Source organism: Symphalangus syndactylus, chromosome 18 (assembly GCF_028878055.3).
Source record: "Symphalangus syndactylus isolate Jambi chromosome 18, NHGRI_mSymSyn1-v2.1_pri, whole genome shotgun sequence".
Taxonomy (NCBI): Eukaryota; Metazoa; Chordata; class Mammalia; order Primates; family Hylobatidae; genus Symphalangus; species Symphalangus syndactylus.
Window position 1 is genome coordinate 29116007 of NC_072440.2, and position 13545 is coordinate 29129551.

The following is a 13545-nucleotide window of genomic DNA, read 5'->3' on the forward strand; positions in this document are numbered from 1 at the left end:
ATAATAGTGCCACTGTATTCCCACTTAGGTGACAGAGCAAGACCCTGTATCCAAAAAAACCCCCCAAAAAACAGTATATTGTTTTGAAATATGTATACATTACAGAATGGCTAAGCCAAGCTAATTAACATACGCATTACTTCACATACTCATTTTGTGTGGTGAGAGTACATAAAACCTATTCTTTAGGCAATTTTGAAGAATACAATACATTGTCATTAACTATAGTCACTATGTTGTACAGAGAAAATCCCTTGAACTTATTCCATCTTACTGAAATTTTGTATCCTTTGACCAACATCTTGCTAACATCTCAACATTTTGTGTGCCATGATAATGGGGCACATGGTATTCAAATGTGTCATTAAATGCCTTGCTCAAGTTCACTCTTTTCTGATCACCTACTATGCAGACCCTGTTCTAGGTGCCGAGAATAAAGAAATGATAAACAGGATATACACCCTGCTCAAAACCCTACTAGGGTTTGTAATCTAGTAGAGGTTAAATTCTGGTGGAGAAGACAGTGAATAAGACAAGTGAAAAAAATATTCATTTCAGCTATTAGTAAGGTCTATGAAGAGCAAGTAGAGAAGATGGATGGAAGGTAGTCAGGGAAGGCACTGTGAGAAGAGACCTCAGTGAGGTCAAGGAGGGAGCCTCAAGGATAAGAATGCAGAATGTTCCAGTTAGAGGCTGTGAGCTCGCCATGGCCGAGGAAGAACATGCAGGTCCAGAGTGCAGTCAGCAAGGGAGAAAGGGGAGATGACACAACGGGCCCCCTAGGTCAGAGTCAAGGGTCTGGGTTTTCTTCTAAGTGTGAGGGAAAGCCACCAGCGCAGCCCCAGCCAATGGAAAAGCATTTTGAGTCACCAAGGATATTTTAGAATCACAATGTATGTGACTCTAAATTTTCAATTAGCCTCATTTAAAAAAGTAAACAGAAATAGACTAAATTATTTAACCCACTATATCCAAGATGTAATTTCAACATGTAATCCATATAAAAATTAACATACATTGCATTCTTTTTATAACAAGTAATTAAAATCCATCATATATTTTATACTTATAGCACATGTAAATTTGAGTTAGCCACAGTTCAATGACTCCACGTGGCTACCATGCTGGCAATACTACAGGGTTGTAAGTAGGGAACAAGAGAAGTTCGGGTAGAAGCAGGATTAGGTCCTATGTCACCTACTCGAATTTGTCCATTCTACTCCAGAAAACTTACCTATACGTGACTTTTCCATATACAAGCAGGCTAAAAAAAAACCCTTTGCTTTCATCTTTTTTATTTTTGTTTTTATCACCATACTCATGGCTATGATTTATTACAGTGGGAAATTTTTTTTTTCCTTTAACTGAAACATTAACATATGTTTATTAAAAATAGTCAAATAATACAAAAATGTATAAAGTAAAAAGTGAGAATTTTTAATAATTCTACCCCCAAAGATAAAGTGATTTAGTGTATATCTTTTCAGTATATATGTATTTATATTTTATTAAAATGTTAATGTTAATATGTGTCTTTTTTTATGGAACAAAAAAAACAGGATCAAACTATCTGTACCATTCTTAAACAACCTTTTCTCTGCTTACCAATATATTATGGTCATCTTTCTAATACACAAGTGTCATTAAATAGGGGCAAGCCTAGAGTTAACATGCCCACCATGTACAGAGAAAATTTTGTATAAAAAAAGAGTAAGAGGCAGAAGAACAACTCAGCTTGTTATGTAAGTTCCTAAATATACAAAAATGTACCTGGTGGCCAGCCATGGCCCCAAAATTTAGCAAATGTTTCTGATTATGGGAAACACAGCCTCATGAAAAGCAGTCTAAGCTTACACTCCCCCTAAGTGATATTTCTGTTCTCTACATGGTATCTGGTAATCAAAATGACTTTATAACGAATGAATGAATTTATGTCTCTAGGTCCTAGTTTCTTTATCTACAAAATGGAAATCTACCTTATCAGGGCTATTGTGAGAAACAAATAAAATGAAACATTTAAAGTACTTAAACACAATGCTTAAGACATAGTAAATATTCAATGAGTAGCTGTAAAAATAATTATTTACTTTTGTTTTTAGGAACAGAAAGTCAGAATATGTGACGGAAAGTATTTTAGAAATAGAAAAGCACTTCCCAAATGTAGTCTTCAACCAGAAAAATACAAACACAAAATCAAGAGAGAATACAGGTAAAGGATAGGAATGTCAGTCTTTAAATGGAGACTGTCTCAAGCTCTTCTCTATTGAAAGCCCCTAAAAGAGCAGGTGTACAACCCACATTGATACACATCCAAGGTAGGATCATCTGTGCCTATACCTCTTCCACACTTGTTCTATATTACTCCACCCCTCTTCACACAAACTGACTGCAAGGAAACTTAAAAATGCAGAGAAGTGCTCATTCAGCCCCAGCAGCCTTTCTTTGAAAATCTAACGCAGGAATAATGTACATAGAAGAGATGCCTTTTCCAATATCACCAAAAACACACACATTGACAGAGAAAACAATTAGGAAACAATAACCTGGTCTTTCATGAGCTCCACTGCAGATTCCTCAAGATCCAACTCGTAACACAACCTCACAAAAAGCGGTCCAAATTTATACTCCCCCAAAGTGAAATTTTTGTTCTCTGCATGGTACCTGGTAATGGAAATGATTCAATGAGCCAAAAGGTAGGACACAGGAAAAAGGACAGACACAGACTACAGCATGTACTGTGCCAGGTGCTGGGACACAACAGAGAACGAAGTTCTCTCACAGTCTGGAGGGGGAGAAGTGGAGATTTCAGACAATCAGGAATCCTGGAGTGCAGAAGTATACCAATCGTTTAAACAAGTAAACAGAGTTTATAGCAGACTGACATAAAATAAAAGAAACAGAGGAAAAACGTATGTTGTAATCATTCTCTAAATTTAGAAACAACCCTGAAACTGAGTGTGAGCACGCCTTAGGAAATGGCAGGAGTCTAGCAGCATCTGTAAGTGCATCAGAATGGGCCTACCCAGAGGAGAACAAGGGAAAGAAGTGGGGGTGATGCTCTGTGCCACTGTATTCCCGCTTAGGTGACAGAGCAAGACCCTCAAGTAATGCGTATGTTAATTAGCTTGGCTTAGCCATTCTGTAATGTATACATATTTCAAAACAATATACTGTTTTTTGGGGGTTTTTTTTGGAGGCTGGCTTCATCCTCATATAGGATGGCAGACAACCAACAGTCACACTGACAATTTACAGCAACTCTCTGCTTTTCTAAGCTCGGGAAAGGTACACAGGGGCTATGATCACCTGGCTAAACAAATTAAATGTGGTTTTGAATGTTTAAGTTTTAGGAAAAGGTTAATCTCAAAGACAAGGATGTCTTCAATGATGTCTTCTAAATCTTCTGTTGAGATTTCTACAGGCAGCCAGTCTGCCAGTCAGAACTGCATATCACTACTGTAAATTTACTTTCAATAACCAACTGTTTTGCTTTAGACACCAAGAGGACAATATGTGGCAAAATCAACACCTCATGATTACACGTAAATCAGATTTTAGAAACATTTATTCATTAAGAATCTTCATCTTCATATTTCTTTTAGATTTAGATTCATATAATGAGCGAATCTAAAATACCTTGGGGAGAAGCACTGATAACAAAACAGGATACTTTTTACCTTCTGCTAAAAATCATCGAAGAGTCAGAGTAGTATTACGCTAGTCTATTCTAAATGCATATACTACAATGATACCATAATAGAACGATGAGGTGTACTTTGATACATTTCATTATCCACTTATAGAGGTTACAAATAGGCCGGGCGCAGTGGCTCACGCCTGTAATCCCAGCACTTAGGGAGGCCGAGACGGGCGGATTACGAGGTCAGGAGATCGAGACCATCCTGGCTAACATGGTGAAACCCCGTCTCTACTGAAAATACAAAAAAAAAAAAAAAAAATTAGCCGGGCGTGGTGGCTGATGCCTGTAATCCCAGCTACTTGGGAGGCTGAGGCAGGAGAATGGCGTGAACCCAGGAGGCGGAGCTTGCAGTGAGCCGAGATCGTGCCCCTGCACTCCAGCCTGGGCGACAGAGCGAGACTCCATCTCAAAAAAAAAAAAAAAAAAAAAAGAAGTTACAAATAATATTCATTGCTTCATTACAACACTTATAAATTAAGTTTTTGGAAGGCAATATAGGATAGTGGTTAAGGGTTTTTAGGCTCTGAATCCAAACTGATCATTCAAATCCTAGCTCTTCTACTTGTGTGACGATGAGCAAATTAATTAACTACTCTGTGCTTCCATCTCCTCATCTGTAAAATGGAAGGAAGAAGAGAACCTAACTCAGTTTTTTTGTGAAGATTAAATGAGATGATGTGCCTGGCACACAAGTCTTCAACATATAAATCTTTATAAAACGTAAGGCATGCTAAGGAAAACATCTTCAAAAATCAACATATTTCAGTCAATATTCTCATGAGAAACTTGTGCCAGATTAAAAGCAAAAGAAAGCAAAAACAAGTTTCTGATTTGACATTAACATGCTAAATGACAGTCACATTAATAAAAGTGCTAGAAAGTCACTGAGATAACGAATTGCCTGCTGGACAAGAAATGTTCAAGAGGATCTAAAATCCCTCAATAAACCAGATAGCATTTGGTCAACATAACGAGGGTATTAAGATGCTCCCCATTTTGGGCTCAATAAAAAGCTTATGTTTCAGCTCATGACTCTCCTTTCCCAGCCACGGGCTACCTAACTCAGGGAGAAAAAGAACATGTTGGTTGAACCTTGGATCTACCCATCTTTCCACTTGTCCAGCTGTCTACAAGTAGAGAAGGAAAAGGTCAGCAACTGGGTAGAGATTTATTAGCAACAGTAAAGGAATTGAGTCATACTTTGAATATTTATGATAAAAATAAGAGTGGAAAGAGTGTTCAGAATATTTATCTCATTTTACTACTCTTATAAACATTGAATAGCTTTGTGTAGTAAAATGAGAGGAAAACATGCCAAAGGGAAATGATTTAACTTTGTGAAACTGAAATACAGAATTAAGTTTGTAGATACAGTGTGACTTTAAATTGGCATAACACTTTTGGAAAATAACCTGACAGTTATATATTGATAAACTTTAAAAAGTTCATACCGCTGATCCCCAAAAGGAAACAAAGAGTAAGTTTTATGCCGTGAGTTCCTCATCATGGCATTATTTATACTGGTGAAATATTAGAAAAAACTTCAATGTCCAACAATATGGGCATAGTTGATGAAAATACCTAACATGTAATAAATACTATATTGCCATTAAACTATGATTCCTAAAGATATGATTAACATGAAAATATTTATATTTAGAAAATAATTATACAGCAATAACTATAACAATGTAAAGCAAAATCTACCAAAACAACGAAATCTTTACATCTGTGAAAAAAAAAAAAAAACACAAAAATATTAACAGTGGTTTCTTAGATGGGAGCAACAGGCCCCAAAGATGGTTGCCATCAATTTCTTCCCTCTCTGTATGTGCATGTGGTTCCATCCATCCAGAGGTAGAATCCTTTTCCCCTCCCCTTGACTTTGGTCTGGCCAGGCAACTTGCCTTAACTAAGAGAAGCCATGCCAATTCTGGGCAGCTCTATCATGCCTGGCAGCTCCCATCTGGGCTGTGGGCCAGTACAGCTCAAACCAACAAATGAATAATGAGGCACTCCAGAAAGACAGGGAGAGGCCACATGGAGGAGCAATGAGGCATCACAAACTCAAGAGAGGCCTTCTTGGACCATGTAGTATAGCCCAGCTACCAGCTGACTGCAGATGAGTGAGTGGCTTCATCTGACACCAACCAAGAACTGCTCAGTGGAGATGGGCCTGAATTCCTGATCCCAGGATTATGAGAAATAATAAATAGTCACTGTGTTAAGCCATTAAGTTCTGGTGTGGTTTGTTATACAACAACAGACAACTGAAACAGCAGAATCTGTGATACATTACTTCTCTCTACTTTTTGGTGTTTTTCAATTTTTCAATGAATTTTTTAATTTTTACTTAGAAAAGACATTTTTTCATGTTCTAAAATTAATGTCCACTGTAGACAAGTTTGAGAAATCAGAAAAATATACATTTAGATAAACAAAAAATACATAATCCATAATTCCCAGAGAACCAGTTAACTTTTGGTAGAGAATCTTCCAGTATTCTTTATATGATTATCTTGTATTTCTCTCTATAAATGTACATATAAATGCAGGTTCATATATAGAAACAGATCTTTTAAAAATGGAAAGCAGGGCTGGGCGTGGTGGCTCATGCCTGCAATCCCAGCCTTTGGGAGGCTGAGGTGGGTGGATCACTTGAGTCCAGGAGTTCGAGACCAGCCTGGCCAACATGGCGAAACCCATTCTCTACTAAAAATACAAAAATTAGCCGGGTGTGGTGGCAGGCACCTGTAACCCCAGCTACTTGGGAGACGGAGGCAGGAGAACTGCTTGAACCTGGAGGTGGAGGTTGCCATTGAGCTGAAAGATCGCGCCACTGTACTCCAGCCTGGGCAACAGATTGAGACTTCATCTCAAAAAAAAAAAAAAAAAAAAGAATATAGTTTTTAAAAAAATGCAAAAGAGCAATGAACTTAATTTCAGAAATGAAGTCTGTTGATTTGATGTCACACTGCTCCCTGGTAAGCGAGGCCTTTGCTGGCTTTCCCAGTGGCAGACTATGCTTACATGTGAGTTCTTTCTGACATGGGAAACTTTAATAATGGATCAGAAAGGTATAGCAGCACTAGAGGAGGGAAAATAGGAGTCCACTGAAAGGATTTAGGTGAGAGACATTAAAGCCTGAACTAAGACACTGCTAACGGAGAGAGAGAGAGGAAGGCTGGAGCTGAGGGAGATACCAAGGAAGTGGAACAAAGAGGATTTCTTACCCTATCAGGAAAGAGAGGCAAATGACATGAGAGTAAAGAGGCTCCAAAATATCTGTCCTGAGTGACTAGCCAGTGAGAAGGAAAACAGAAGAAGAGGAGTGAATTTGTACATAATGAATTTGAAGGCCTAGGGTATACGTCAGTGATAGGCTGGTAACTTCTTTAGACATAAAATATCTGCTTTTCTATTCTTAGCACCCAGCATATAGTAGGAACCCAGTAAGTGTGTGCTCCATAAGTGAATGTAAGTGTCTGGAGTTCAAGGTAGGCATCTGAACAAGAGATCTGGAAGTCACTGGTATAGAGGTGGCAACATCTTCGAAGTGGATGAGACTGCTCATAGAAAGGAACAGAGTAAGAAGGGATAAGGGTGGCAACATTCTAAGGAAATGCCTCACCTGTAAATGACATTTTTAGCCAGCTCCACATGGTCCCGGGACTCACACAAATGAAGTAAGGTTATCAACTCCCCCTTCAAGATGAGCTTGTTCTGGGTCAGTTTCTCTTTCAAGTTTCTAAAATACGTTTCTGGAAGAAAGCACAGTATGGTGACCATCACTCAGGCTGACTGGGAGTATAAGGAGTCTGACTTCAGGAAGATGGGGAAGCCCAAAGCTGGCTCACTGCAGAGGGACACTGAGAGGGGTTCAGGAACACACAGCTGCCATCACTGGCCAATTTCCTCTAGAACAGTGTCAGCAGATGGCATCTGTCACAGGAGGCAGGGACATGGGCACAGGGCAGGCCCCCTCAAGACTCTCTAAAATAAAATCTGTGGGGTAAGAGCTCAAGAATTGGCATTTTCGATTCCCTAGGTGATCCTCTAGTATACTAAAGTTTGAGAATTACTGTTCCAGAGGCTTGGCTCAAATAACTGAATCTCTAGGTGACTCATGAGAAAAAGAAAGAAAATGTAGCCAGACACCCAAACCGTCAATTGGCAGAGACCAAACGGGAAAACTAAAAAGAAAATGTGAGTTGAAGGTAGGTTTGTCCACAATGGTGGACCCACATGACTCATGTTTCTTTCATTTGATTCAACTTTACCTCTTTTTCATTCCTCTTGGTCTCTTTTTACTCAGCCGTTAAAAGGCATGCCAAAGTACTATGTAATGGGCAGGGGGGGGAAACAGTCCTCCAAACAGCAGCAAACAGTTTTTCAGTGACAGAATTGTTTCGATGTCATCACCGTCTATCATTCTCCCTTGTCTTTGTATCTGATCAACAGTGGGGACAAAAACCAAAAGGAGGCACCTCTTCTTGGCATCAATAAGGGGCTTTATTCCCACCAAAATGTGGGGTGAAAAGCAAAGCAGGCACCAACCAAGCATCTGCTTTCCAGAAGGCAGAACTGTTGTCAGTATCAGAAGCTGCCAGGAAATAGCTATAGGATTTGTTCCAAGGCCCAGAGCTTTGAAGGAATGCTGCTGAAAGGAGAGGCACAAATACATCTAAAACCCAAGAACTAGAAGCAGAGGCACTTTCTCAATTTAAAAGACCTACTAGGTTTGAGATAATGCAGTGGCTCTTCCAATTTTTATTTGCAGAACCACGTAACAGTTAAAGACTCTAGAGATGGAAGGACCTGGGCTGAAATCGAAGCTCAGCCACTTGCATTCTGATGGAGACCCTTGTCTCTGAGACTTGATTCCTCATGTGTAAAGTAAGGATCGTGGTACCTTCCTCACGGGGTTACCTGAGATGATATATGTAAAGCATTTGCCATATGGTAACTGCCAGTAAATAGAAACATTATTGTTCTCATTTTCATTCCTTGTGTCACCTGTTAGATCTAAGAGGATTTAGTCTATTAAATATTTCTAAGCAACTTCCAGTCTAAAAAGTCTCAAGTCATCAAAGAGATGACATTACATCTTGTACTTCCTAATCCTCCTTAATAAACCTTAAGAGGCCGGGTGCAGTGGCTCAGGCCTGTAATCCCAGCACTTTGGGAGGCCGAGGTGGGCAGATCACTTGAGGTCAGTAGTTTGAAACCAGCCTCTCCACCATGGTGAAACCTCGTCTCTACCAAAAATACAAAAAGTAGCCAGGTGTGGTGGTGCACACCTGTAATCCCAGCTACTGGGGAGGCTGAGGCACAAGAATTGCTTGAACCTGGGAGGCAGAGGTTGCAATGAGCCGAGATCATGCCACTGCACTCCAACCGGGGTGACAGAGCGAGACTCCGTCTCAGAAAAACAAAAAACAAAAAACAAAAAACAGCACCTTAAGAATCCAGTATTTCAACAGATATAACTTGTGTTTTAAAACAAATCAATCAACATTTGTTTATCATGTGATCATACTCAGAAGTATCCTTCTTTGTGTGTGAGACACCAAGAAGGGTAAGTAATAGTTCCTGCCCTCGAAGAACTTAAAGCGTTTTGGGGAGGGCAGGCTAAATTTATACAAAGATACCTGAAAACAATGATGGAGGAGGTGACACATGAATACTATAAACATAATAGGACTCTTCTGTCCTGTTACGACACCTATTACAACTCAGAGTGGACAGAAGAGTCCTGTTACAACCTTTATTATTATGACTCAGAACAGACCAGGTTGGTGAAAGTGGAGGGGTACCAGTGAGAAAGGAAAGGGCTGAATCAGGTTGGAGAAATGGAGGAGGGGGGCATTCTAGGTAAGGGAATCAGCATGAGCAACAGAACAGAACTTGGAATGAAAGGTGTGGAGGGAAAAGCCGTGACTAGTCAACCAGAAACCACCCTAGAAAGGGCGGAGTCCATCACGGGAGAGCCAGGATGCCAGAGAGATGAGTATGTTAATAGTGTGGTATACAACAGAGTACCACTGTGGGCTCTCAAAATGTTGAAAGGTTGACAGGACTTTAAACATATCAGTCTGACAATAGAGCAGATTGGCACTGATTATATTAATTGCCTTTCAGAACATGTACACAACTGCCACAGCCTTATGAAGACTATGACAACTGGAAATCACAACTGGATGACATGAAGCCCTAACTGCAAACCTCACACAGATCTAAAATACCTGGGGTAGAAAGAAAAGACTGAAGTGAAATCTAGATTAAGCCTACTCCACTGGGGATAAATATATTCCCCCTATTCCAAAGGTTTATTTTTTTGCCCCCTATATGGTATTATATAATAGTATGATTAGTGGAGCAGCGAGAGAACACTGATTTCTGGAGGACTGAATTGTGAGGGAATGGAGGCAGAAAGTACCAGGATGGGTGCAGTGGCTCATGCCTGTACTTTAGGAGACTGAGGCGGGATACTAGCCTGAGCCCGGGAGTTCGAGACCAGCCTAGGCAACACAGTGAGACCATCTCTACAAAAAAAAATTAAAAATTAAAAATTAAAAATTAGGCGGCATGGTGGCACTGTAGTCCTAGTTACTCAGGAGGCTAAAGCAGAAGGATTGCTTGAATCCAAGAGTTTGAGGCTAGAGTGAGCTATGATGGTGCCAACTGCACTGCAGCCTAGGTGACAGAGCGAGACTGTCTCTTAAAAAACAAACCAAAACAAAGAGAATGTTAATGTGTTAATCAGGAGCTCACAAACATCTGGCAGTGAGAAGAAGGAGAGCTGGGTCTATGGCTGAAAAAGTCAGTAGGGACACCAAGAGTTATTAAAAAAAAAAAAAGGAAAAGTCTTAGATGTGTTCATAAAGGAAGATCAAGGGGGTATATCCATAACCCCCAGGGACCACTGCTGCATCCACACACAATAAAAGGTATGAAATGCTGGGAAGAACTCTATGTGCAGGCGGGAGAGAATGAATGCAACAAGATTTCTCAGGTGCTGAAACAGAAAAAGACCTAGGGTGGTGTTCTTGTTTTTAGCTTTTTGTAACAAAAATTTTCAAACATACCCAAGAAATGAAAGAAAAGGATAATAATCCCCCTCACTAAGTACCATTACCCAGCCTCAAACATTATCAATATTTTGCTAATTATGTTTCTTCTACTCTACAATCCTCAAACACACTGGATTTTTTTTTCAAAGCAAATCCCAGATTTATCTTTTTTTTGAGACAGGGTCTCACTCTGTCACCCAGGTTGGAGTGCAGTGGTGTGATCATGGCTTACTGCACCTTAGACCTCCCAGGCTCAAGCAATCCTCCCACCTCAGCCCCTGGAGTAGCTGTGACTACAGGCATGCACCACCACGCCCAACTAACTTTAAAAAAATTTGTAGAGATGAGGTCTATGCTGCTCAGGCTGATCTCAAACTCCCTGGCTCAAGCAGTCCTCCTGCCTTGGCCTCCCAAAGTGCTGGAGTTACAGGCATGAGCCATCATGCCCAGCCAAATCCTAGGTTTGGTAGTCAGGTTTCTCTTGTTTTTTAAGAAATTTTTGATCCTACTGATTTTTCTAGCACAGAGTGAAAAATACCAAATGTATCATCACACATAGTACTGTTTTGTTTCATTTGATTTCATTTATATATAGATACGTTTGTGTGTACTGAGATGCAACATAAAATGCATTTTTCACTCAAGGTTACATCAAAAAGTTTGAAAGCCAATCATCTGAAGTTCTTAAACTTTATTGTGCATATGAACGATCTAGGGCCTTTCTATCTGCATTTCTATCAACCACCCAATAGATGCTGATGCCGCTGGTCCTCAAACCACACTTTTAGTGGCACAGATCTAGACAAGACCAATTGCAGCACTAGCTTTAATATTTCTTTGAGATCATAAGAGAAGGAATAAGAGGAGAGCTGTAGACATTGTAGCAGCAAAGTATGAGATGCAAGATAAATATAAGAGTTCACTATGAAACTAACAATAAATGGTCTCAACGTTTTCTAAGGCATAATAAAGTCACTGAAGGAGACACTGAATAGGGATAAAGACAGAGAAACTTAAATGACAGATAAATGACAGAATTGACAAAATAGATTCTGTTACCTTTAGTGCCAGAAAGATTACATGCAACAGCCACTTTCTTTTGTTGAAATTCTTTTAATTTCACCACATTATCTGTAAGTAGGTATCTTTTAGCTAAAAATCAGAGAAAGAAAAAAGTAAAGTCATTGTGACTGTTTTAGAAGTTAGCAAATAACACGATAGAGCTTGATTGCCTCTAACATCTATTATAAATAATCCATTAGACAGGTACAAATATGACTGTACAAACTGTACAAATACAAATCCTGGGAAAAACCATTTCTGAACTACTAGAGAATGCAAATCCTCAGCAAAACAGGTTTTATTTGTGTGTGTGAAAGAAGCTAGTGATTAACCATAGCTAGTGATAAACCTGTGTGGGGACTGGTTGACAGGAAGTTGGGATTTGAAGTACAAATGGGCATTTGCCATCTGGTTAAAGGGTATCAAGGGCATTTAAAAAAAACTAATAACATTTAAATGCAAAACAGGCATAGTTAGTTTTGGTTTATCCAGGGAGAAGCACAGAGTAGTGGAAAAAGCTGCAGCGTGACCACTGAACTCCCAGTTTTGTCCTCTGTGAAATGAGGGTTAAGGTTAAGACCTCTCAGATGTGGACTCAAAATATATTTGAGATACATGGAAATCATTGATCACAGCTTAGTAGATTTGGGAAACATCATCCTTTCTTTAGGATCCTTGGCTGTGCATGACATAAAACGGATGAAGCGTGGCCAAAGAATCACGCACTAGCAGAGTTCTGTGAGCTGCAGTAACAAGGTAACAATAAAAGTTGCTATTTATTTACAGAAAGGCAGTCCAGTGAAGTGGTTAGGGGCAGGTTTCTATTGTTGGGTATGTTCAAATCCCACCTCTAACAGTTCCCTCTGACCTTGGGCAAATTACTTAACCTTGTTCCTCCTCTGTAAATGGAGAAAAGAATGGTACTTCTCTTGCTGGGTGTTGTCTAGAGAAAAGGGATTAATGTATGTAAAATACATTAAAGTAATGCCTGACAAACATTTTTACTATCACTCACTAGCATCTTCAGATTTAACTCTTTGCATAGAGATGTTAGAGGATAGTTTTGAAAAATGAAGAAAAGTGCCGAAAGTCTTTTAGATTGTTAGCAGAACTGAGACTCCATAAGACCTCTGCTTCCAAACTCTGCAGATAACAAAAAGGCCGGGCGCGGTGGCTCACTCCTATAATCCCAGCACTTTGGGAGGCCGAGGCGGGTGGACTACGAGGTCAGGAGTTCGAAACCAGCCTGGCCAATATAGTGAAACCCGTCGCTACTAAAAATACAAAAAATTACCCGGGCGTGGTGGCGCACGCCTGTAGTCCCAACTACTCGGGAAGCTGAGGCAGGAGAATCGCTTGAACCCGGGAGGCGGAGGTTGCAGTGAGCCGAGATCGCGCCACCGCACTCCAGCTTGGGCGGCAGAGAGAGACCTCGTCTCAAAAAAAAAAAAAAAAAAAAAGTCACCCAAGGCGGGAGGGATGTTCCTGAAGACCAACATCGCCCCATCTGAGGGAGCACTACAGCCCCAAGGTCAAGACCCCAGCAGTCCTTCGATTTGCAGGCACTGGGGGTATCCACGACCCACAGGGGTCACCACTGCACCCACGTGCAACTAGAGGGCGAGGGTGCGCTCCAGGCCAGTGAGTGACTTAGGAGCTGTGGCTGCTCCACAGAGATGCTAGCTGGGGTCTAACACTCCCTTCTCTCCC

General features: G+C 40.3%; 1 protein-coding gene across 7 annotated transcripts in view; it reads right to left on the reverse strand.

The window, feature by feature from the left end:
• The window catches only part of PTCD2 (pentatricopeptide repeat domain 2), a 52311-nt gene that overhangs the window by 38172 nt on the left and 594 nt on the right, over nucleotides 1–13545 (reverse strand). For 3 of the 7 annotated variants that reach the window (XR_010117061.1, XR_010117062.1, XM_055253780.2), the window contains exons 2-4: nucleotides 11833–11925; nucleotides 7332–7461; nucleotides 2544–2661 (exon numbers count right to left, since the gene is read on the reverse strand). Coding sequence is in view for 3 of the 7 variants with exons in the window: in XM_055253780.2 (XP_055109755.2) it covers nucleotides 2544–2661; nucleotides 7332–7461; nucleotides 11833–11925 (341 nt within the window). In the remaining 4 variants the exon portion in view is untranslated. Of the gene's footprint in view, nucleotides 1–2543; nucleotides 2662–7331; nucleotides 7464–11832; nucleotides 11926–13545 lie in introns of those variants that run through there. The other 4 variants (XM_055253783.2, XM_055253781.2, XM_055253782.2 and 1 more) reach the window with 4 other exon arrangements.